Source organism: Citrus sinensis, chromosome 4 (genome assembly GCF_022201045.2).
Source record: "Citrus sinensis cultivar Valencia sweet orange chromosome 4, DVS_A1.0, whole genome shotgun sequence".
NCBI classification, from domain to species: Eukaryota; Viridiplantae; Streptophyta; class Magnoliopsida; order Sapindales; family Rutaceae; genus Citrus; species Citrus sinensis.
In genome coordinates this window covers 9,926,912-9,951,065 of record NC_068559.1, presented here as the reverse complement: position 1 = coordinate 9,951,065, position 24,154 = coordinate 9,926,912, and the positions used below count along the sequence as shown (strand labels likewise).

General features: G+C 35.9%; 2 protein-coding genes across 4 annotated transcripts; both read left to right on the top strand.

Annotated features, from left to right (window-relative positions):
• The first annotated feature begins 1,253 nt into the window (after window positions 1–1,253).
• LOC102629699 (exocyst complex component EXO70A1-like) lies at window positions 1,254–11,914 on the top strand. Of its 2 annotated transcripts, XM_006485408.4 has the most exons (13): window positions 1,254–1,459; window positions 1,561–1,767; window positions 1,889–1,984; window positions 2,776–2,981; window positions 3,588–3,845; window positions 5,774–5,912; window positions 5,984–6,196; window positions 8,939–9,144; window positions 9,473–9,673; window positions 9,778–9,877; window positions 10,925–11,034; window positions 11,136–11,282; window positions 11,441–11,914. In XM_006485408.4, the coding sequence occupies exons 2-13, from the start codon at window positions 1,597–1,599 to the stop codon at window positions 11,556–11,558; spliced, it is 1,965 nt and encodes a 654-aa protein (XP_006485471.1). In that variant the 5' UTR covers window positions 1,254–1,459; window positions 1,561–1,596; the 3' UTR covers window positions 11,559–11,914. The 2 variants fall into 2 exon arrangements, with proteins under 2 accessions (XP_006485471.1, XP_015387954.1); XM_015532468.3 differs by having other exon boundaries at window positions 1,255–1,767.
• Window positions 11,915–12,728: 814 nt separating this feature from the next.
• On the top strand, window positions 12,729–17,388 carry LOC102629409 (uncharacterized). 2 transcript variants are annotated; one of them, XM_052439466.1, is made up of 8 exons: window positions 12,729–12,917; window positions 13,027–13,138; window positions 14,625–14,708; window positions 14,860–14,899; window positions 15,744–15,812; window positions 15,900–16,009; window positions 16,899–17,055; window positions 17,152–17,388. In XM_052439466.1, the coding sequence occupies exons 1-7, from the start codon at window positions 12,764–12,766 to the stop codon at window positions 17,032–17,034; spliced, it is 705 nt and encodes a 234-aa protein (XP_052295426.1). In that variant the 5' UTR covers window positions 12,729–12,763; the 3' UTR covers window positions 17,035–17,055; window positions 17,152–17,388. The 2 variants fall into 2 exon arrangements, with proteins under 2 accessions (XP_052295426.1, XP_006485470.1); XM_006485407.4 differs by having other exon boundaries at window positions 12,733–12,917; window positions 17,172–17,388.
• The last annotated feature ends 6,766 nt before the right edge of the window (window positions 17,389–24,154 follow it).

Below are 24,154 nucleotides of genomic sequence, written 5' to 3'. Positions count from 1 at the left end.
CACTTGTCGCCGGCGGCTTCCCGAAGTCATTATCGGCAGCCAACACTCCCAAATTCCTAAATTTACTTTTCCCCAAATCACTACTTCTTGAACCGGTGGAAGCAATGGAATGGGTAACTGAATTTCTGCCATGTTCACGATTATCACCCGTCTTAGATGACTTTCGAGGAAGCTTCTTTAGTATTTGCTTGATCATAATTCACATAAACGCACAATTACCACACTCTTAAAATCCACAACACTAGTAGTTCTCACACTTTCCCCCAAATCCCATTCGAATGCTAATCAACATCCATCACATCCAACCCTTAAAGCCATCTACACAAAATCCCCATAATTGGAAAACAAAATTTTGCATCCAAGGAGGGGGCCCAGTTAATCAAATTCTTAGCTTTCTCCTCTCACAACCAAACCAAACCAGAACTTAACACAGCTTGTCCGCACTACCCTTCTCCGCCAACCAAAACCCAATAGAAAAATTTTCAACTTTTTGACTAAAATCCAAAAACCCAGATGAGTAAAGTCCCTATAAGAGCATAAGATCAACAGAAACTTTTTTGTGTTAAATGCAAGACCCCCTTTTTCTTCACTGTTCTTCTATTTGGAAAAGAAAAAGACGAGGAAATTCAAGTACATTCACCGCATTAATGAATTTTAACAATCAGGACATGCTTTTAGGAACAATCAAATATAATAAAAATCAAAATTGGTGCGACCGGCTCGCACCAAGCTATGTGCGACAGGCACCTGTCGCACCAAGCTATGTGCGACAGGCACCTGTCGCACTTAGCTTCGTGCGACAGGTTGGTTAGCAAACACAAGGGTAATTTAGGAAGAAAATTGTGTGTTTGGTTAATGTTGATAGAAAAAAATTTAGAGAATTAATTATGAAAACAGTAAAAATTTTATAGTTATTTTTATAAATTTCCCAAAATACTTAGAGATATCATACCCTTCTTTAATATATTCTTTTGTTCACATCCACTTTTGAGTGTTGAAAATAATTAATCAGATACACAATTAAGGTAGAAAAAATTATTTCTTATCTTAAAAAATTTAAGTCTAATGATAGTTAGGATTTATTTTATTTTGTTCTATTTAAATTAAGACATATCATTGGATATTAGTAGTCATTGAATGTGGATTCTCGGCTTGGAAATCCATTAGCTTTTTGTCATCAGGTCGAATTTGATAAAAATGTAACAATAACTTTTGACATGTTAAATATGAAATTAAAAATTAAAAAAGAAAAAGAAGAAAACAATTGACCTAGGGAAGAAAGGAGGAAGAGTAACGAGTACGAGAGTCTCCGTCTCTCGAGTCCTTTCCTTTTTACTCTCTATATAACCAGATTGGAAGCCAGTGAAAGCAAAGACAGCAGCAATATCTCTGCTCCTCTCTGCTGAATAATATTTTAATAATATTATTATTTTTAACTTAAAACTTAATTATCAAACTGGTACTTACCTCACAACAACCTCAACACACAAAACATTTTCATCACCAAATTTTATTTTTATTTTTATTTTTTAAAATCAACGAATAATTCTCTCTTTGTAGAGAAGAAGCGAGAAGAAGAAGAAGAAGAAGAAGAAGATGGTGGTGATGGGAGTAACAGGCATGGAATCGCTTTCTTTAAGCGAGAAAGCAGCGAAAATGAGAGAGTCGTTGCAAAAGAGCCAAACAATTACAGACAATGTCGTCACGATTCTCGGCTCTTTTGATCACCGCCTCTCCGCTCTCGAAACCGCCATGCGCCCTACTCAGGTTCCCAATATCAGATCTTGACTTTGACTTTGACTTTGACCACTTCCTGAATGAGGTTGTCGGATCGAATAGATCTTTGGCTGGTGTTTTTTTATTTTACTTGCTATTATTGTTGATACAGATAAGAACGCATGCTATTAGAAAGGCTCATGAGAATATTGATAAGACTTTGAAGGCTGCTGAGGTTATTTTGGCTCAATTTGATCTTTCTCGTCAGGTTTGCTTTCTATTGATACTGTGATGGTGCTGTTGTTAGTTTTACTTATGAGTTCATTCAATCTGTTTATAAGTGTTGAAAAGTGCTTCACTTGCTTGACCTTTTGCAGTAGATTTAACGGATTTGAATGAAGGAAAGGGTTGTGCTTTCTTTAAATATGCTGTAGCTTGTTTGGCTTGTTAAGTAAGAGCAAACATCAATCATAGTAAACTTAGTACGTTTGGCGAGCCCTGATTTTACCGGAGTAAAACTAATGGTGATGTGTAAAATATGTTTTCAAACAAACTTTATTTATGTCGTTCTGTTCTTGCCCATACTAAGATGATGCTTATGAAGCCCAGCTGAAAGTGTATGATAGCATGCAACAATTTAAGTTACTTCAGATCAATATAGACCCTTAAAGAGCGTGTACATTGTAAACTCCCGCAATAATGCATAGTCATCTCTTACTTCCTCAATTCCTTAAAATGCCATATTAATAACCTAGAGAATCCCTGCGTACATGGCATTGATGGACGAAGTGAAAGTTGAATTCTCGATAATTCACTACTGCTCTCTGTCATCATCACTAAGTGGCTTAAAGTATCAATTTGCTCATATTTGGGAGCGAAGAAGTGTATTATCTAATGTGTGAATACAAGGGAGGCAGTTTTGTTTTTAAGAGTCCATTTGTTTCTGAGTCCATGAGGCATAGGCAAGTTTTACTTCTGTTTATCTATTTTAAATACTTATATCTAAATACTCAAAGTTTCTTACATTGTTGCTAAATTATTTGTTGCTCCTATATGTAGGCAGAATCTAAAATACTTAGAGGACCACATGAGGACCTGGAAAGTTATCTGGAAGCAATTGATCAACTTAGAAGCAACATTAGTTATTTTAGCAGTAACAAGGGCTTCAAAAATAGTGAGGGGGTGATCAACAATGCCAATACTTTACTTGTTAAAGCTATTTCAAAGCTAGAAGACGAGTTTAAGCAACTATTAGCCTCGTACAGGTTTGTATTTTCATGATTATTGATGCTTTTCGTCTGAAGGTGTGATCCTTTTGCTCAAATAACTATCTAATGCTTCTTGATCTCAAGCCTCTTAAGTTTAGAAACAAGCTGAACTTTTCTGCAAATTCGCTTTGCAGTAGCTTTTTCTTGCTAGTGTATGTCATCCCCAGGATATTTCCTTTTTAGTATCTAGAGTATTGTATCATGTCTGGAATCAGCCTTCTGGAATTCTTGTATTGCCAGGATCAGTAACCCATTTATGCATAAGAAGCATGATGCTTGAAGAACAATTTTTTAGTTATGCGCTTCAATATAAAAATTAATTTAACTATTTTGTTATTCTTTCCAAAATATTAGTTTTTAATTTCAGTACCATGTTCCTGTAGACCTGCGTGTTTAATATACCTTACAACCAATAAGAAATTACACTCTTTTTGATCAGTCTCTGAAGTTATTTTTTCATCTTTCCCTCCTTTTGCGGGGGCGTGAAATTTGTCTATCTTATGTCCTTTCTATGAGCATTATTCTTCCTTGTCTTTAGTCTCAGACAATGATCTCGGCATACAAGCATCATTTGTTTTTTTTTTTCCCCTCTCAAAATTTCAGTAAACCATTGGAGCCTGATCGTCTTTTTGAATGCCTCCCAAATTCAATGCGTCCCTCATCAGGATCACCGGGACACAATGGTGATTCTAGCCACAAAAGCCCATCGAATCATCATTCAGAACAGCCAAATGGTGATGCAGAAACTGCTGTTTTTACACCTCCTACTCTTATACCACCAAGGATTTTGCCTTTACTGCATGATTTAGCCCAGCAAATGGTTCAAGCTGGCCACCAACAGCAATTACAAAGAATTTATAGGTAAGAAGCTCTGTCTTTGGTCCATAGCTATTTAATCTTGCATGTTGACTTTGATTTTTATAGTCGTAACCATCTTATCTTCTCTGAGCAAGCAAATTATTTTGAAATGTTTAAATTTGTTTGAGATTGGCTACTTCAAATGCTGTTCTTTGCATATGACATGTACTTAAAGTTGCATGAAGGACTGTTTCTATGTTGTGGAAATTCTCCTCTTTCTCACTATGTATATGCATATACCTGTACAGGCTTAATTTAGCCATTATTGATGAAAGTACGATGCTAAGCCTCATTGCTTGACCAAATAAAATAAAGACCTGAGTTTCTGCTATGTATTACAAATTTCTGTTCTTTGTATTTGTTGGTATTCTTGTGTATTTTATTGATACTTGAAGATAAGTGGTTCAGAACCAATAGAGAAAAAGAAAAGGGAGAAAAATTAGTGGTAAAAAAAATAGGCTGGTTAGGGGTGGTTGGGTATTCATCAGAACTCTCATCTGAAGATTTTTGTATGGTTATTGGTTTTTGCATTGGGTTATTTTGGTGATCTTGAGGATAACTGGTACACAGTACAGAGGTAGCACTTTTTTCTTCATCGTTCATTCCATTTTACTATTTGTTCATCCAGAGTCTGAATTAAGAATGGAAACTTAGGCCCTATTTATAGCGGCCATAAGCTGGAAAACCAACCTCCTCTCCTAAAAAGGGGGTTGGGGGAAGAATCTATCACCCTCAAGAGAAGAAAAAGGGGTGTGTGGTGTTGGAGGGTGGGGGGTTTGAATTTGAATGGTCTACTTCCTATAACAACATATAAATCCCATTACAGCGCAGTATAGGAAACAAAATCTTACCCAAATAAGTAATCAAACCGGACACAAATGAGAAAATAAAATCAAAACCACAGAAAATGTACCAAACTAGCCTAGCTTGTCCCAGATGAAAGAGTTTCTGAATTTTATTCATTGAAAGTAAAATTATAACAACGTAGCAGCAAGATGACAAAAGTTGTCTGTGATTTACTTAATCTGTTGTTTGTTTCTGGGCCCAAAAAATAAATAAATGCATAAAATAAAGTAAAAACTTAATTTGTTGTTCTTTAATTGATTTAGGCCAATGTAGTATCTTATTGTTGTTAGCTCGTATGCCAGAGTATTCAGAATTGATTAAATTGATAGTGAAGACATATGATATCGTCTTTGGCATTGGCAGTGTACAGCTAGAGCCATGGTCTGGCAACAATAAAGAAGCTTTGTTGGTCGAACTTAAAGAGTCCTCGATGGTTGTTAGGTCTTTATATGTTGTTTTCGTCTTGATTTTATTATATTTGAATGTGTAGGAAATTTTGGTGAATCTGCAGTTACAGTTAATTGTAGGACTCAAATATGGTCATTAAATTATTCCAGTCTTTCCACCTGCATAATTGAAGACTTGAAATTAAAGCTTTTTGGATAAGTCCATTGACCAAAAGAAGGAAAATAAAATGTTAGAAACCAATTTTCTTTTTTACTTTCCTTTTTCTTGGAAAAGAAATATAGGGATGTCATTTAGACATTAGCAACAGTTACGAGTTCTTCATATTGTGTGTTAATTAGTAATTTTGTATAAGGTCATTAAAATGCTTTTGTTGAGGTGATTCAGGTGGATAACTATCTCTCCAGTTGAATTAGGAAATGGAGTTTTGTTTTGGTTTTAATCTGTCTGGACAACATGTGGCTCTCATCTTGCAATGTCGTTCTGCATTTGGATTATTTTAGGGCAATAAAATTTGTCCAAATAAAAAAGATATATCTTTATGAGTCTTTAAACGACTGTTGTTTTTCTTCTGTAAACTTATCTTATATATACACAGTTACATCCATACAAAGGCACATGATAATTTTTCCAACAAGTTCAGCACCTTTTTTTTCCCTTTTTTATTTATTTTTCTTTAGGGATACACGTTCTACAGTTTTGGAAGAGAGCCTCCGAAAATTGGGGGTTGAGAAACTTAGCAAAGATGATGTTCAAAAAATGCAATGGGAGGTGTTGGAGGCAAAGATTGGAAATTGGATTCATTTCATGCGTATTGCTGTAAGAACCATGCTGAATATACTCGTACCTTTTATATATGGTATTACAATTTGCTAATTATTTTTGTACAGGTCAAATTGCTTTTTGCTGGAGAACGTAAAGTATGCGATCAAATATTTGAAGGCTTTGATTCTCTTAGTGATCAATGTTTTGCTGAAGTTACTGCAAGTAGTGTTACAGTGCTGCTCAGTTTTGGGGATGCAATTGCCAAAAGCAAGAGATCACCTGAAAAGCTATTTGTACTTTTAGACATGTATGAGATAATGCGAGAGCTTCACTCAGAGGTATGACTAATTTTTATGTTCTTATTTATTGCAATAGTTTAAATGCTGATTGACAAATTTGGATCTGGGGATATGGCTTAGTTAGGTGTGGTAGTTTATAAAGTTTGATGGTGATCTGAAATTGTTGCCTTTTTCTTTTCCCCCTTTATTCTATTCATTTATTTTTTTTCATATGGATGAAGTGAGGCTTTGTATCAGTAGTCACTGATATTATGTTGTTTAGATTGAAGCTTTGCATGATTTTCTGGTCTGTCATGGAAAAGGTTTATCTGCCCTTCTCATAATAGACAAAATCTATTTCAATTCAATTTGATTGTGCCAAACACTGACTATAATCCTGTTTATTCTTTTCAATTTCCATGATAAGAGATGGCAATTTTACCTGTGGATGTGAATATCCACTGGTTTCTGACCCTAAGAATGATTTGGTATGCCTCTTTATGGGTTTGGGGTAGGTTTGGAACATGATAGAAAAATCTGCTGCAGGTGTGATACAGACGCAGGTGCTGTTTAAAAAATGCGAGTATCCACAGATATTTAGCTATTTTATTTATTTATTTATTTCTTAAATGAAAAAATTGTTCTACCCCCTCAAACCAATTTTAGTATCACTGTTAACTAGACGTTCAGTATTTTTACATCTTTCCATTGCCCTTAGATACAGTGATCTATTACCAATAATTGTTCAAACTAAAGCTGCTTGACCATATGTATAAATATACCTCCTTCCACACCAAGATTTGCAGATAATTAGAAGGCAAATAATTGTAATATAAAAATTAGTTAACAAAGTAATGGAAAACTTTGACTAATTAGCAATCAGCTCACTGGTTGTGGACATTTTGAATGGTTTGAATAATTGAATATATCCTTTGAAGTTTGAATGATTGGAAAACTTCTTCTACTAATTACTAGTGGTAGAAATTTAGTGTGTATTTGGTAGATTAGACTTGTAGATTTGATCAAGTGTTTCTTTTGTTGTTTTATTAGTGCTTAGAAGTAGAAGAACTGATAAAAATGAATGGATATCTTCTCGATTTGGCAATGACTACATATCTGTCGCGGTGGGATGAAATTTGAAACTGGTAATGGGTTTGTGAAGGATTTGGGTTTGAAATTTTTTAGTGGGTGTGGATGCAGGTTTGGCATTATCCATGCCAAACCTAGTCTGATACCAATCCTCTATTATCCATTGCCCCAACTACTTCTTTAGTGTTTCATCTGTGGTGCCTAAGATCAATTTTTGACAAAAACGGACATCCAACTTTAATAAATAATTACCCATTTAGAATCAAATAACGAATCAAAGACGGTTACCATAAACCAATACCAACCATCAACTTTAAATTTGGAAATTTGCTTTCAATAGGCATTGGTTTCATATCATAAGTATGTAAGAAGAATCAAATTCTCAACAGGAATGAAGAGAAAGAAAGAGAGGTGTTTATCACGAAGAGAGTGAGGAATCAATCCTCAGTCCGTACCATCTTATGCACTACCATTTGTGTCATGAAGAGATAGAGGCAGGAAATTTTTCCTCTAGATGATACTAAGCAAATTAGGTATTGCACAAGAATTCTAGTTAAAATGTATGCATGTTTGTCTACATTTGAAAAGCGTCTTTCCATTTTCACCTGAAACATTGTACTCTGCTTTAACAATCCAAAAGAAGCCTACTCCATCACACCCTATTCTCATTCCCAATCCATCTTCCATATTAATACGTAGACTAGGTAACATCAGCATCACATTGATTATTCGTTACCATTGTTTGTTGTACAGAAGGAATACAGTGGATAATAGATGGACAAACCAAATGAGCTTTTGCTCATAGAAATCTGTCTCTTGTTGGATTTCATTTTGATGTTTGTACGTGTCAATTGTGATGCTTCAATGATGATAAGGGGTCCTCTAATGGCAATAGTTTCGATTGATACGTGTGGATGTGTTTATATTTGTATTGTTTTAGTGAATAATGGTGTCCTGAAGTATATATCTTCCAAACGAGTTTTAACTATTGAAATCCTGTAGGTAGTACTACTTTTAGGTCTTCTGTCGTTCATCTATGTTTACCAGTCTCCCATTTCTATTGGACATAACATTGATGATAATTTTCTGTATATTGTTATTAGAATTTATTTTGGAATATATAGTCAGAATGATCCATATGGGTTCAAGATGGTATTGTTGGTTGGGAAGATTGTTGTAACATACTTTAAAAGTGCAAGATATATGTCATTTCACCTAGTATTCTGAATTGATAACTTGATTTGAAAATTTTACGAATCCTAATCATAAAAATGTTTTAGCAGTACTACTTTTAGGTCTTCTGTTGTCTTGTCTATGTTTACCTAACACTGCTCTCAGTTCCATTGGGCTAACATTGATAATAATTTTCTATACGTCGTTTTTAGAATTTAAATTGTAATATTTTAGTTACAGTGAGCCATATGGATTTGAGTTGTATTGTTGGTTGCAAAGATAGTTATAATGTTACTATTAAAATAGCGCAAGATAAATGAGTTCGTATTTCACCTAGAGTTCAGATTATATGGCTTGACTAATACCTAAGGTATCATTAAGTTCATTTACTAGCTATACGTCCTGGAAAGTCAAATTCATAGATTATTGCTATGTATCTGTAATTAACTTGACCATGTATGTTCTGGAAAGTCAATTCATAGATTATTGCTACATATATATATATATAACTAACTTGAAATATGGTCATTTTCTTGCCAGATAGAGTCTGTTTTCAAAGGTAAAGCTTGCACTGAAATTAGAGAATCTGCATTGGGCCTGACAAAACGGCTTGCCCAGACAGCTCAAGAGACCTTTGGTGATTTTGAAGAAGCTGTTGAGAAGGATGCAACAAAAACGGCTGTGTTGGATGGAACTGTACATCCTTTGACCAGCTATGTGATTAACTATGTGAAGTTTCTGTTTGAGTAAGTGCAGTTGAACATGTTCTTTAGTCTGTTAGGACTGCTTCACAATCTGCTATGTTACTTGTTTTGTCTTGTCAATTTAATGTGCTTTCTCTTCATGCTATACAGAATTTGGCATGTACAATGCAACCAATTAATTTTTTTGTTGTTTTTCTGTCCATACAATTTTCAGTTTAAAGATTCAGTTATATAACTCTTATAATTTAAGTTCATGAGATTTCAGCTGGAGACAATTCTATGTTCAAAGCTGTTTATTTCTTGATCGTAACTTTTCCTGTTTTAATTTTTGGTGATGGTTGACCTGACACTTTGCACTAAACTTTTACAGCTATCAATCAACTTTGAAGCAACTGTTCCAGGAATTTGAAAATGGAACTGAATCAGATTCACAGCTAGCTTCTGTGACAATGCGAATAATGCAGGCTCTTCAAACTAATTTGGATGGGAAATCTAAGCAGTACAAAGACCCTGCTTTGACTCACTTGTTCCTGATGAACAATATTCACTATATGGTCAGATCTGTGCGCAGGTTTCTCATGTTACCTGATTTTTGTGGGCCTCTACTTTACTATACTTTCTGAAGTTGTCTTGCTTGCAGTAGTGATTCATTATAAGTTAACATTCCATTTTCAGGTCTGAAGCGAAGGATTTGTTAGGAGATGATTGGGTGCAAAGACACAGAAGGATTGTGCAACAGCATGCAAATCAGTACAAAAGAACTGCCTGGGCAAAGGTTTCTCTCTGCTCTTCCCCATTTGGTGATACCTTGTGTGTTCGAAAGCTTGGAGAGAACTCTGTCTTTGTGATATTTGTAGGAAAAAGTTCTGTAGAATTTAGGTTGTTGTGTTCTTAGACTTTAGTCGAAAGGATGCAAAGGCATAGCATCGGGAGACGTCTGATCCTTTTGCTGCCGCAAGGCTGGGGAGATGTCTAATCCTTTTGCTGCCGCAAGGCTGGCCAATCGTATAGAGCAGGCTCGAAGAGCCCTGGTTAGGATTGCTGAAGTAGAAGAATCAGGTTGCTGAATGTCAGGGCAGAGATGAAAATTAAGGAGTTTAGTGATTTAATGAGTTGTTTGCAGGAAACAAGTGAGGATTTTATTTGAGAACATTAATGGGACATATAATAGAAGAAAATTTAGAAGAGTGATGATCAAACAGAATTGATACTGATATTTAGGGGTGGGCAATGGTTTGGTTCGATCCTGAATCGAATTGAACTGTCGGTTTTTATAGAATAATAATCCAAACTGAACCGAATTAGTTTGGTTTCCGGGTCGGTTCGGTTTTTTTGGTTTTAAATCGTAATTTATTTTGTATTTCCTATTTTTTTGGGTTTCGGTTTTTTCTCTAATATAGACCGATTGGTTTCTTTCGGGGGCAATGGTCTTTTTGCCCACCCTACTGATATTCAGGGTTAGAGAGTTGATGATGCCCATGATTGTGGGTTAAAAGAAATTAATAATTTGCAAAATTTGACAAAAATGTTGTATAGGGACTAGGAAATTATTAATAGAACTGACAACGGGTAAGTTTATTTAGTGGTTCATTTTTCATAACTTAGCAAGATGGTAACTGATATCCAGAATGTGTTGACATTCCATGCACATCAACCTCTCCAATCTCCCTCATTGTTTTATATATTTATTTATTATTAGATACTGTACTTTTGGAAGGTTTCTATTATATATCATTACAATTGTTCTTTCGTTTAAAACATATTAGTGCACAGATAAACTGATATATTACTATTAAGTAATTGGTTATATTTTCCTCTGTAGATTCTGCAGTGTCTATCTGTTCAAGGCCTGACATCATCTGGGGGAGGTGGTTCAGTGGCTACTGATGGAGGAAATAGTAGTGGAGTTTCAAGAGCATTGATTAAGGACAGGTTGATATTCCATCCTCGTGAACCTTTTTCTTCTAATAAGAATTTTGTTGTTCATCCAATAAGCCTTCTGATCATGATTGGGAACCGGATTATGCTATCAGGTTCAAGCTGTTTAATATTCAATTTGAGGAGCTTCATCAAAAACAATCTCAGTGGACAGTTCCTGACACAGAGTTGCGGGAGTCTCTGAGGCTTGCAGTTGCTGAAGTCTTGTTGCCTGCCTACCGATCTTTTGTAAAACGTTTTGGGTGTGTTATCTTTTCCATTCATCAAATGTTTTGCTTGTTTTCTCACTACTCTTTGCAGACACTCGAACATTTTCACATGCATCCATCGTACATGCCAAATTTTAAACCCAGAAGAGATTTAGTAGATCTTTCTTTGACATTACTTTGATGTGCTCCAGGCCTCTAGTTGAGAATGGGAAGAACCCACAGAAGTACATCCGGTATTCGGCAGAGGATCTTGAGCGAATGCTTGGTGAATTTTTCGAGGGAAAAACTTTGAATGAGCCCAAGCGGTAGATTTGGTATCGTCTTTCACTTTTTGATGCCAAAAACAATGGGTCAGCATTTATCTTAAGTGACAGTGGTTTTGCTATGTGATGAAAAGTAAAAATGACAAAATAAAAGAGAGAAAATAGAAAGAAATCGGATGGTAGTGTATGCATGCTTTGTGTTGAATGGTAAATAAGGACCATCTTTGCTTGTCCAGAGAATTGGAAACACGTTGTGCTACCTGCGGTATGGTGTGATAGTGTTTACAAGAATTATTTTCTTACCAGATTTGTGTATCCTAGTAGAGCATGTTCAAATCATTTGTTTGTAAATCTTTTATTGCCTTTGATTGTCTTAATGTACCCCCATTTCTTTGTTTGCTACATGGTTCTAATATTTTCGGAAGCAACGTTTGTTGACTTTTGGTAACTTGCCGGCTTAACTAGTCAGATATTTTTGAGGTTCGTAGAAGTTTATTAAGGGTGGTAATTATTATTATTATTATTATTATTATTTTAACTGGTGGTATTTACTTTCAAATATTCAAAAGAATATCAAACACACGTGGAATCCTAAACCAATAAAATTCATCTTTACTTAACTATTTTTTTAAAAAAAACGTACTAACCATTAATTACCATATAAATTTTTGTTCATTTAAAATTTAGATCAGTAGAGGAACTTAATGTAATGTAATGCAAAAATTATATTTCTAAATTATGACCTCATGATTCCCATTAACTCAATTTTTTTTGTTTTTGAAACGCATTAACTCTAATTAAATGTGTATTTATTTGTATCAATAATCTCTATTCATCTAGTTATTGCCTTCTTTTTATAAGTAATAAATTTATACTTTTATAGACCCAAAGTAAAAAGGAATAGAGGGACCAGGTGATTATTATAGAGGGAAAGATGGAGGAAGTTCAAATCCCTTAGGGTAACGCTGATATTATATCATACTTCAGGGATCCCAATAGAATGTCACTAACTGAAATTCGACGTATTTCGGTTACCGTCGGTAGAGTAGAGAGAGTGTCACGTTTTGAAGTATTTGCTTGTTCGAAAAAATTATTGTAAATTTATTATTTGATTATTCAAATCTCGCCCGAATTCAAAGAAATAGAATGAAAGACATTCAAGGAATCGGCCACGTTACATAAAAAGGCAAATTAACGGACACGTTACATAAAATGTCAAATTAACGGACAAAGTATTGACAAGTGGATGCAATGAAGCCATGCATATGTTCATTTTCTTCTCGGCTCCTTCCACTTTCGCACACTTCTCAGCATCATTTGATTCATCAGACCCGTCTGGTTGCCAAGAAAATGCAAGAATCACCATCACCTTTAATGGAGAAAGTGAATCACACTCACTCAAAAGGTTAATTTGCATATTGCATGATTTGTTGCTTAATTAACTGTTGCCAATTATTAAATTTGATGATGCTTATTTATCATTCTTTACTATTTTTTTATTTTTATTAAATCAGATAATAAGGAAGAGCAAATGGATCAGATAAGGGAACGTTGCGGCAAAGAGGCTTGCGAGCTTACTTCCTCTAAACGTATTTCTGATGATATTATGCCTCACATTCTTAACTTGTGAGTAATCGTCTTTCTTTCGTTAGTACCGGACAAGGGCCGAAATGATGAAACGACAGATGTAAATCGGCCAATATATAAATACTGAAACCCTAGGTGGCAAACGTAAATTTCCTTTTGATATGTGCTGAACTTCAGTGAAGACCCTTATTTTCCCTGAAATTTCCCTGGGCCGCTAGGCCACATAGTCCCCCCCTTAATTACCCCTTAATTGATGTATACTATCACAATTGTGTGACTGTTGTTTAAATACTGAATTAACAACAAAATAGATTGTGTTGCTTACTTTAATGTCAGTTACATTGCAGCATTGTTTGCATCTTAATTGACGTGGCATCTTTTATGCAATTCATTAATTGAGTTGTTAAAGTTATATGTTAATTATTAATAATGAAGTTAAAGTTGTATCGTACATGTTGAAATATATATAAATGATTGCTAACCCATAAGTTGGGATACTCACAATTGAGGAAGCATAGCCTTACTCATAAATATGTTTTTCATTTATTGGAAGCGACCGATAGTTTTAGTTAGTGTATTTACGAATTTTTTTGTGGTTTATATATATGCTACATTAAACATTTATAGATCTTGGAAAGAAGTTTATTTATTATTATTTTTTTAAGAATTAAAAAAAATGTTTCCTAGTGATAATTGTCTAGTTGTTGTAGTTGGTGAGCCGGAGATTCGTTCACTGTAGGGGATGATGTGATGCTGTAATTCAGATATATTTATGTACTTCTTTTTAAATATGTTAATATTTTGTTGAAAGAATGAAAAGAAATGGAAAAGTTTCAGCTTTTTGGTCTAAAATGCAGCACATATGGCCAAGTCCACATTCTGCAGCTTCTTGTATGGATCTAATAAAACACACATAAAAATTATCTTCTACACTTTTTTTTTTGTTGATAGCACCCGTACAAGAATTACTAATTAGAACAAAGTAAGATAAATAAACATTTTTCGAAACCCACCAGAGATTCTCCTAGCCTCTTTGGAATGCCTTTTGCAGAATGAGTTCACCAATTAGTTACTGTGATTGCAGTTTCTCTTTTTTCTTCTTATTCTTCTGTAGAAGAAAATTGATATGACCAACGAAGCTATTGGAAGAGATGGTATAGAAGTAGAGACCAATTTCTTTCACTGTTTATTATATATTATTATTACTTCGCTTTAAATTGCCTTGGTGTTTATCGTCCGCTGAAATTGAATTAGTAATAGCCATATGCTGATACATTTTTGTATGATATGAGTTGTTATTATATGTTCATGCTTTGTGTAACAAGTAATTCCAATAGTCATGCTATCGCCATATATCATTTTAATTTCATTTTTAGACAATTTCATGGTAGCATATAATTTTCTTTAAAAAAAAAAATTGAAGAATTTATAAATTTACCATGCTGGTTGGTGTCCACTTGATGCTGGAAACATATCTATTGATTGGGTTGAGATTTTCATCATATGTTTCTGTGGATTGTTTCAGATATGGATCTTGTGCCACATCTCATGACTTCGAAATCTATGCTCCACATGCATCCTTTGAGGACCCACTCATGTGTGCTCACGGGTACGTATTGGAAGTTAAAGAATTTTATCGAAATTAAATCTTGTTTATATGTGGTTCAAATGGCAATTCCGCCTAATAGGAAGTCTGTGCATGAGATTAGATATTTATGGATCAAAATCACGTCTGATGCAAATTATTATTGACTATTCAGGGTGAAGCAAATCAAATCAGCATTCTATGCAATTTCCAAGGTAATCATTTTGGTTCTTTTTCACAAATCAACTGTTTGCTGTGATCATTTTAAACTTACAGGGAGAATCAATTTTTTGGAACAATTCAGAATGATCTTTCTGTACATATCTTCAAACATGTGCATGAATAGAAAAGAAACAATGACATAATATATATTAATCAAGTTTGAATTGCTAATGATTTGTTTCTTTCTTTTAATGGAAAGGTGTGGAAACTTGGCCATCTTCATACGCATGTCTAGCATACAGATGCAGTGTGATTGAAAATTCAATGATTTTTCACTTTTTTACTTCAAAATGGAAAATTATCCTTGTACTTTACTAACAGCTGATTTGAAGCAAAGATTGTGTGTTGAAGCATATATTTTTTATGTGGTAATAGATTAATTTGCTTGGAAAATTTTTTGGGATACACAGCTAGCTTTAGAAGCATGCTGGAAAAGCTATTAGCATTTCATACCTCTTATCATTCTTAACCTCTACATATCAGAGTTTGAAATTGATAATATTATACAAGCCAGCCTATAATTCAGGTATCTACTTTTTACATTTAAGGAAATGTATAAAAATGCTACAAATTCTTACTATATTTAGATGGCGAAATCATTTCTTTTTCTTCAGGTTTGGATGTTTACCCACGTTTCTGTACTTTATGAATATATACCTAATGCAATATGAATGCCGTGAAAACAAATGAGTATACTATCATTCTTTCAACCTAACTTATACCTCTCATCTAAGAATGATTAAGTTTAGTCAGTCTAGCAAATTAGTTGTCAAAGACCAACAACTTTGTTAATCTATGAATGAGAATTGTATTCCCTTTTTCTACCTCATTTTTCAGGTTTTTAGTGAGTCGAGTATTTCTGAATACAGTGTTGAAGAAAACATTATTTCAGCACAGAAGCGAGAGGTTTGAAATGTTATTTGACATTCTCTTTACTTCTTTTTCCTTTTTGATCTGATCCTTGATATGGATATTGTAACTGCTGCTTGACAGATAACAATTGACACCAAACAACACTACAAGTTCATGGGGAGAAATATAGATATGATATCACTCATCAAACTATATACTGAAGATGGAAAAGTTGTTCGCCATGAAGATATGTATGTTGTCAGGATTTAAAAGATTATGGTTTCATTTAATCCTTTACATGAGATAGAAACCTTGAGATCATATTTCAGATGCATCCTTCTTTAGTATGAATACTTTCTGCATTCCTACTGATAAAATTGCTGCAATAGGAGATACAGTCATTTCTAGGAAGACAAAGTCAATTTATCACAAAATTGGTGTACCGAATCAATTCCTCATTTTCAAAAAACATTGGGTATGTACCTTGTGAAGGAAGTGCCTGATTAGTTCCTTAGCTTATAAGTTTATGCAATGCTGGAGGATTGAATTTGCATTCATTTGATTGCAAAGTTAGCAGAATTATAGTTGGGAGTTATTTTGTGGCGTGAGTTGCATGAGCCTCAAAAGTAATTATTCATGAACACCTTGAGTTATGCTTTAGAGAAAATAAGTACGAAAGGGATTCTAACATTGTGAATCTTATGAAATCAAGCTAATTAAGATTAGGACCTGATAGTTTTTGAATTTTTTAATATGAGAACAGTATCTTAGTTCAATCGCCCATTTGACTGCTCATGTAACTCTATAAACTGTTTGTGGTGGCTGAAATTTCACATGCTTGTAACTTAATGGTTTTTGGAAGTTGTATAAGAGTGCACCAGGTAATGATTGTAGTGCAGACATGTTCTATATGATTCAATGTTGAATTATTGATCCTTTGAGACTGGGAATGGTAGCTGTGCTTAACAACACTGAAATCTATGGAACAGGGTGTATAGGGGTTGTAATCTCTATTCACTACTTGATCCTTGAATTCAAGTGATGTTTGATATTTTCTGTTAGCTGTTTTTCCAATGATGTTATGTGCAAAAGTTATCTTTTCTGAGATGGTTATGAAAGCTATGCATAACATGTGAATAGGTGGGACAAGAAGCCTCTCAGGAACCGAGAAACAGTTAACTTACCTTTGGTCGGGCGAATTCAGGAAATGACTCGTAGGTGTTCGATGCTAGCTACACATGCTATGATGGGTTTTGGGAAGGATCCAACTGAGTGAAGCTTTCTCAAATTTAAGAAGGTATATTATGTTATTACAGTCAGTGTCCATGCTTTTTTTAAGCTTATTCTGTGTTCTTTGGTTGTCTTGGTGACGGAAAGTTGAATAACGGTATAGGTTTAATCGTCTTATTCCAGGTCTTTGCTTGTACAATTGTCTTGGGCTCTATCAGGGATCTGTCTTTTCAATATTAAATTTTGTCAGTCAGCTAAGTAACTTGGATTGCGGATATTGATTTGTAGCGTTTTAAAACAAAGTTAATTTGTTCTTGTTTGCATGTTATAGTATGAATTTTGTTGAAAATACTTTGAAAGTGTATCTTTAATCGCGATGGAAAAGTTCATTTTATGTTAATTTATCATGTATAGTTTTATCAACAAATGACAATATATAGGTAGCGTTTGCATTTTGGATTGGAGTGAGAATCCCAAAGAGTGGGAACCTAGGATTAAGAGTGTAGATTAGGAGTGAAGTAGGTTGTTTATTTACATTGAAATAAGAGCATGAAATTGAAATCAGAATCTAATTTTATGTATTTACATAGTCTTGGATTGGGAGTAAATGATTTTAAATTATAGTTTTACCATTATTTTAAGAATTGTAGTTTTTAATTATAAAATTAATAAAAAAATATTTGAAAATAAAATATTTTTTTTATTATATTTATAAATTAATAATAATTATTAATATTTTTAAGAGCAATACAAATGAAATATTATTATTAATAATATAATACAAAATTAATATTTTTTAGAATAAAATAGTGATTATTATTAATTACTAATATTAAATAAATATATTATTATTTTTTAAAATAAATATAATAATATTATATTTTTACATAAAAATAGGATATAGTAATATTATTAATTCTCTATGAGTATAATAATATTATTTTTAAGTAATTTTAACTTAGAATTAATTTAAATTATTATTATTATTAATAAATATGATAATATTATATTTAAATAAGTTTAGTATTATGATTTTTAATAAATATAATTTATAAAATAATATAATAATATTATTTAAATAAATATGATATTATTTATTTTATTTTATTAAATATAAGGGTAAAAAAGGAAGAGGAGGAGTGGATTCCCACTCCCACCTCCCCCCATGGGAGTGGGAATCCCACTTCCCACTCCGTGAAAAAATGTAGGCTTCACGTAGTGGGATTCTCACTCTCCCCTTAAAATTGGTAAGAAAATATTGGAGTAGGAGAAATTCAGACTTCTTACTTTCACTTCAGAAGTAAACATTACAATAAAGTAGTATATAGCGATTGAAAAACATCCACAGTTTCTTACTATTTCTATTACATATTATTTAAAAGGTCATTATCGCTTGACAATATTGAATTTACTTGAGGGTGGAGGATTGATTTCTACCTCATAATGAACTCTTGAAGAGTTTGGATATGAGATTCAGTTGAGCATAGAAGGTCAATGTCACTTGTGCCCCTCAATAGTTTTTAAGGCAAGACTTTAACAGGTTGTCTCTGAGGAAATGTAGATGGGTTGAAACACAGGAGTATAAAAGTTATCCAAAAAATTAAAGAAACAATTGAATTCGTTGTCATATAAAGGAAATTAAATTTGAGACCTTAGCTCTAATACTATATTAGAAAATAACTTCACTTAAATGCTCAAGCTGAGAGATAAGAATCCAACAATATATTTTAAGATAAGTCTTGATAACATGAAAAATTGGCTAACTAAGGATTGATGAAATCCAAGCCTTAATTACCAGTTCTACTTGTTGCCTGGTGCAACGCCCTAAGTCATGGTGTCTGCCACCACTTATGAAGATTCTAGAATATTGGAGACCTTTATGCATGTTGTAGATAATTCCCCGTAATTAATGAGTTAGATAGTATGCATGTTGTAGATAATTCCCCGTAATTAATGAGTTAGATAGTAGTTGAGATAGTTCTAGGCCACCATTTAGACACTTCCTTGTACTCTATAAATAGGAAGGGCCTCATTTGGCCAACACACAACAAATCCAGCACATAAAGCATCTAAGCTTTCTTTTGAGCAATAAGAGTTCTTTCACGAGTGAATTTGTGTGAGTGTGCTTTTCTACTTTCAAATCCAGCAACGTTTTGAGTGTAAAAGGTTGACTTAGGGCCAAGAGAGTGGGATTTGGCACCTAAGGCTGCACGATTTAGTAAGAAAACAAGCCGATCGTGACAGTTGGTATCAGAGCCATAATCACTCTTGGGGTTGTTGCGTTTGAAAAGATGGATGTCGGACCTCACTCATGATGACCAAAGTGGGAGGGATCAAAATCCCAATGCAAAGAAGGGAAAGAACAACAAGGAGAAGTCTGTGGACTTGTTGAATGCCATAGAGAATCAGGTTGTCTGTAGGGAGATTGTCGTCGCCGAGACGAAGGAGCGCCTCGAAATCTTTAAGCAAAAGATGGATGAGGTGGATGATCTTGGGGGACGGATAGGTGACTTGAGCCAAGACGTGATGGCTCAACGCTACAGTCTTGAGGAGTTCCAAGCTATGGTGATGAACTCTATTGAGGTGCTAAGGGCTTAAGTGGAGGACTTTGCGAGAAGGTCGTGCCCAGCGGAGTGCTCACCACCAATGTCGCTCTTCTAATGAGGGTCGAGGGGTCGAGACCAAGGAGGTACAGGGGCAAGCAAGATGCCCAAGAGATTGAGAACTTTCTGTGGTCCATGGAGAGGTATTTCGAAGCCACCAATGTTCAAGGTGAGCAAGAGAATGTGAACATTGCAACGAGGTTTCTTGAGGATTACGCGACTACTTGGTGGCAACAGAAGCATACGGAGATTGTGCATAAGGCGTACATCATCAACACATGGGACTTGCTCAAATGCGAGCTAAAGAAGCATTTCTATCCGGAGAATGTGGCGTATGAGTCTCATAAGAAGAAAAGGGAACTGAAGCATATATGGTCAATCTCGAAATATGTCGACGAGTTCTCAAAGTTAATGCTTTAAATTGACAACATGAACTCAAATGACTTGCTATTCGACTTCAGAGAGGGACTCCAACTGTGGGCGCAACAGGAGCTTCAGCGATGCCAAGTGAATGACATCTCCACTGCCCTCACCGAGGCGGACACACTTGTGGAGTTCTGAAAGGTGAATCATCCAAACCAAAGAATGAGGATAAGCCTCAACATGGCAAAGGTGAGGGAGCAAATGGAGATAAGTCGTCGCAGCATCATGATGGCAAGGAAAAACCGCCACAAAAGAATGATGGCCCAAAGGTGGCAAGAATGAAGTTAAACACAAGCACAATTGCTTCTTTTGCGATGGTGACCATGGGTAAAAGACTGCCCAAAGAAGAAAACTTTCAACACCATGTTTGTCTCTAAGTCTTCAATGCGTTGAATGCCAAGCAAATACCAACAAAGCTACAAGACAAGTTGTTAATGCATGTCGAGACCATAATCAACGGAAAGAAAGCTCAAGCCTTGAATGACACGAGAGCAACCCATAACTTTAATAAAGTGAATGAGGCCAAGCAGCTTGGTCTCAAAGTCGAGAAAACTGATAGATGGCTCAAGATAGTGAATTCGGAGGCCAAACCACTTAGCAGGGTAGCACGGAATGTGGAGTTATATCTAGGCCCTTGGCGAGGTAAAGCAAACTTCTCTGTTGTACCTCTAGATGATTTTACCTTTGTTTAAGGTATGAAATTTTTGCGGTAGCTCAATGTGATGCCACTTTCGAGATACAACTTGATGTGAATCTTGGAGAGAGCCCCATGTATGGTTCCAACCGTGAGCAAGGCATCATCACCAAGCCAACTTTCTACAATGCAAATTAGCAAGGATTGCAAGCGACATGAGGAAACTTTTCTCACCACTATTCATGATGTTGATGACAGGAAAGACGCCACAACCATGGAACCCTATGTATGGTTTTGACCATGAGCAAGGCAGCACCACCAGGCCAACTTTCTACAATGCAAATTAGCAAGGGCTGCAAGCGGCATGAGGAAACTTTTCTCACCACTATTCATGAGGTCAATGACAGGAAAGACGCTAGGGCTGGGCAAAATACCCGATCCGATCCGATCCGATTCAACCCAAAAAATATCGGGTTCGGATCGAATCGGATTGTTAACAAAATCTGATCGGGTGTAACTTTGCCAACCCGATCGGATCATGATCGGATCGGATGAAACCCGATCCGATCCGAAAACCCAATCGGGTTGGCTTAAAAAAAAAACTCAGTGTAACAAACTAACAAAGTCACAAACAAAACAAAATCGGATTCACACCACACACAAAGCAAATCTTAGATCTAAATTAAAATAATCTGCAAGTGCACACACACACACACTCACACCACACACGGTCACACACAAATAGAGGTTTGGCCTCGGAGATTGGAAATGTTGAGATGCCAAACAGCGAAGCAGCAACCAGTAGATCAGAGATGTAACCGCGAGAAGCAGCAACCAGCAGATCGAAGATGCAGCCGCGTGAAGCCGCGAACCAGCAGCCAGCAGTCACCGACGCGATCATGCGAAGCCAAGCCATCGGAGATCGGAGATGTCAGCGAAGCAGCGGCGAGCAGATCGGAGATGCAACCGCAAGAAGCAACAGCCAGTAGATCGGAGATGCAACCGCGTGAACCAGCAGCCATCAGTCACCGACGCGATCGTGCAAAGCTAAGCCATCACTGCAACCGCGATGTGCTGATGGAATCTACTGCACCTCGACTGCTACCGCTTGCTGCCATTGGCTTCACCGGTTACCACAACCGCTACAACTAAATTCACCTCCACATTCACTGTCACCAAGTTTTTAGTGGTATTGACTATATTGTTTTAAATAATTTAATTTAAAAAGCTTAAAACGAAATTATATCTTGAGAAAAGGTTGATTGTTTTACTTGATTGCTTCTTAAATTAACCCAGAAATATAGAATGGATATATAACCCGAATGTTTTTAAATTCGAATCCAATCCGAATTAATCTGAATTTTCGATCCGATCCGAATTATATTCGGATAAGATCGGATCGGGTTAATAATTCGGATTGAGTTCGGATGATTTTTTCCCCAACCCGATTGATCCGAAATCCGATCGGATCAACCCGAACTCGATCCGAATTCGATTTTGCACACCCCTAAAAGACACCACAATCATAGAGCCATTACTAAAAGTGGTGGCACAAGTCCTTGGGGAGTATAAAGACGTGATGCCACCCGAGTTTCCAAAGTAATTGCCGCCACGATGGGAAGTAAACCACAAGATAAAGGCGGAGTTGGGTGCTAAACCGCCAGTAAGAGTGGCCTACCGCATATCCCTGCCAGAGTTAGAAGAGCTGCAGAGGCAAATTAAAGAGCTGTTGGAGCACCATATGGAGCACCAGTTCTCTTCCAACGAAAACATAATAGCTTGCTTCGATTGTGTATCAACTACCGGGCCCTTAACAAGGTGATTGCGAAGAACAAATACATCATCCCATTGATTGCGGATTTATTTGACCAACTTGGACGGGCTAAGTACTTCTTTGAGGTTGACCTTAGATAAAAATACTATCAAGTATGGTTTATGGAAGGAAATGAGCCAAAGATTGCTTGTGTGACTGGATATGGGATACCCAAGTTCAAGGTCATGACTTACAACCTCACTAACATTTTGACCACATTTTACACGCTCATGAACCGAATCTTCCAGCCATATCTTAATTAGTTTGTAGTGGTATATTTTGACGACATTGTGGTCTATAGTAACACTTTGAAGGAGCACGCCAAGCACTTGCAGGTTGTATTTAAGGTGTTGCAGGATAATGAGCTCTATGTTAAGTAAGAGAAGTGCTCGTTCGTAAAGCTGGAAGTTGATTTTCTTGGCCACAATATCATAGATGGGACGTTGTTCATGGATAAGGCTAAAGTTAAGGCCATTGTCGAATAGGAGCCGCTCACGAAGGTCACGGAGTTGCTCTCTTTCTTAGGCCTCACAAACTACTATAGGAGGTTAATCAAGGGTCATTCCGCCATTGCCGCACCACTCACCGACTTACTCAAAAAGACCACCAAGTGGGAATGGGCGAAGATGAGCCAACAAGCCTTTGATGCCCTCAAGAAGGCCATTATAAAGGAGCTGATTCTAGCATTACCGAACCATGCATTACCATTTGAGGTACATACAGATGCTTCCGATTTTGCTATTAGAAGTGTGTTGATGCAAGGCGAGCATCTGATAGCTTTTAAGAGCTGAAAGCTAAATGATACGGAGTAGCAGTATACGGTGCAAAAAAAAAAAGAGATGACGCGGTAGTGCATTGTTTATGCATTTGGAGGCATTACTTGCTTGGGTCTAAGTTCGTGGTAAAGACGGACAATGTGGCAACTAGCTACTTTCAAAACCACAAGAAGCTAAGTCCGAAACAAGCAAGATGGTAGGATTTTCTAGCCGAATTCGACAATGTCCTGAAGTATAAGCCGAGAAGGGCCAATTTTGTAGCAGATGCCTTGAGTCGGAAAGCTGAACTTGCCGCCATGAGCAAGATACAAGGGAAACTTCTCACGCTCATAAAAGAGGGAATGAAGCATGAAAACTTAGGCAAACAGCTGGTTTCTCTTGCGCAACAAGGAAATCTAAGAGATTTTGGGTTGAAGTTAACCTTTTATACACCAAGGGACGGCTCATCTATGTTCCGAAATGGGGAAACTTGAGGCAGAACTTGATTAAGGAGTGCCATGACACCAAGTGGGCTAGACACCCAAGACAAAGGCGGGCACGACCATTGTTAGAGTTAGTGTAATATTGGCCTCAAATAAGGAAGGAGGTAGACCAGTTCATGAGGACATGTCTTGTGTCCCGCGGGGTTACTTGAGTCACTTCCCACTCCAGCTCGACCATGGGAGAACATATCCATGGATTTCATAACTTGTCTTTTGAAGTCCAAGGGGTCTGCGACTATTGTTGTGGTGGTGGATCGATTCTCTAAATATGCTACCTTCATTATCACCCCGAAGGAGTGCTCAACGGATGGGAACTTATGAAATTCATCATTAGTGACCGTGACAACCAAATTATTGGGAGGTTTTGGACTGAGTTGTTCAAGCTTATGGAATTAGTGTTACACGTCTCAACAAGTTTTCACCTGCAAACCAATG

Coding starts and splice junctions, on each gene's coding strand:
- LOC102629409 (XM_052439466.1), top strand. CDS start 12,764: ATGAAGCCATGCATATGTTCATTTTCTTCTCGGCTCCTTCCACTTTCG. Junction 14,709..14,859: donor CCACTCATGTGTGCTCACGG/GTACGTATTGGA, acceptor TTGACTATTCAG/GGTGAAGCAAATCAAATCAG. Junction 14,900..15,743: donor CATTCTATGCAATTTCCAAG/GTAATCATTTTG, acceptor CTCATTTTTCAG/GTTTTTAGTGAGTCGAGTAT.
- LOC102629699 (XM_006485408.4), top strand. CDS start 1,597: ATGGTGGTGATGGGAGTAACAGGCATGGAATCGCTTTCTTTAAGCGAG. Junction 9,878..10,924: donor AAAGAACTGCCTGGGCAAAG/GTTTCTCTCTGC, acceptor TTTCCTCTGTAG/ATTCTGCAGTGTCTATCTGT. Junction 11,283..11,440: donor TCTTTTGTAAAACGTTTTGG/GTGTGTTATCTT, acceptor GATGTGCTCCAG/GCCTCTAGTTGAGAATGGGA.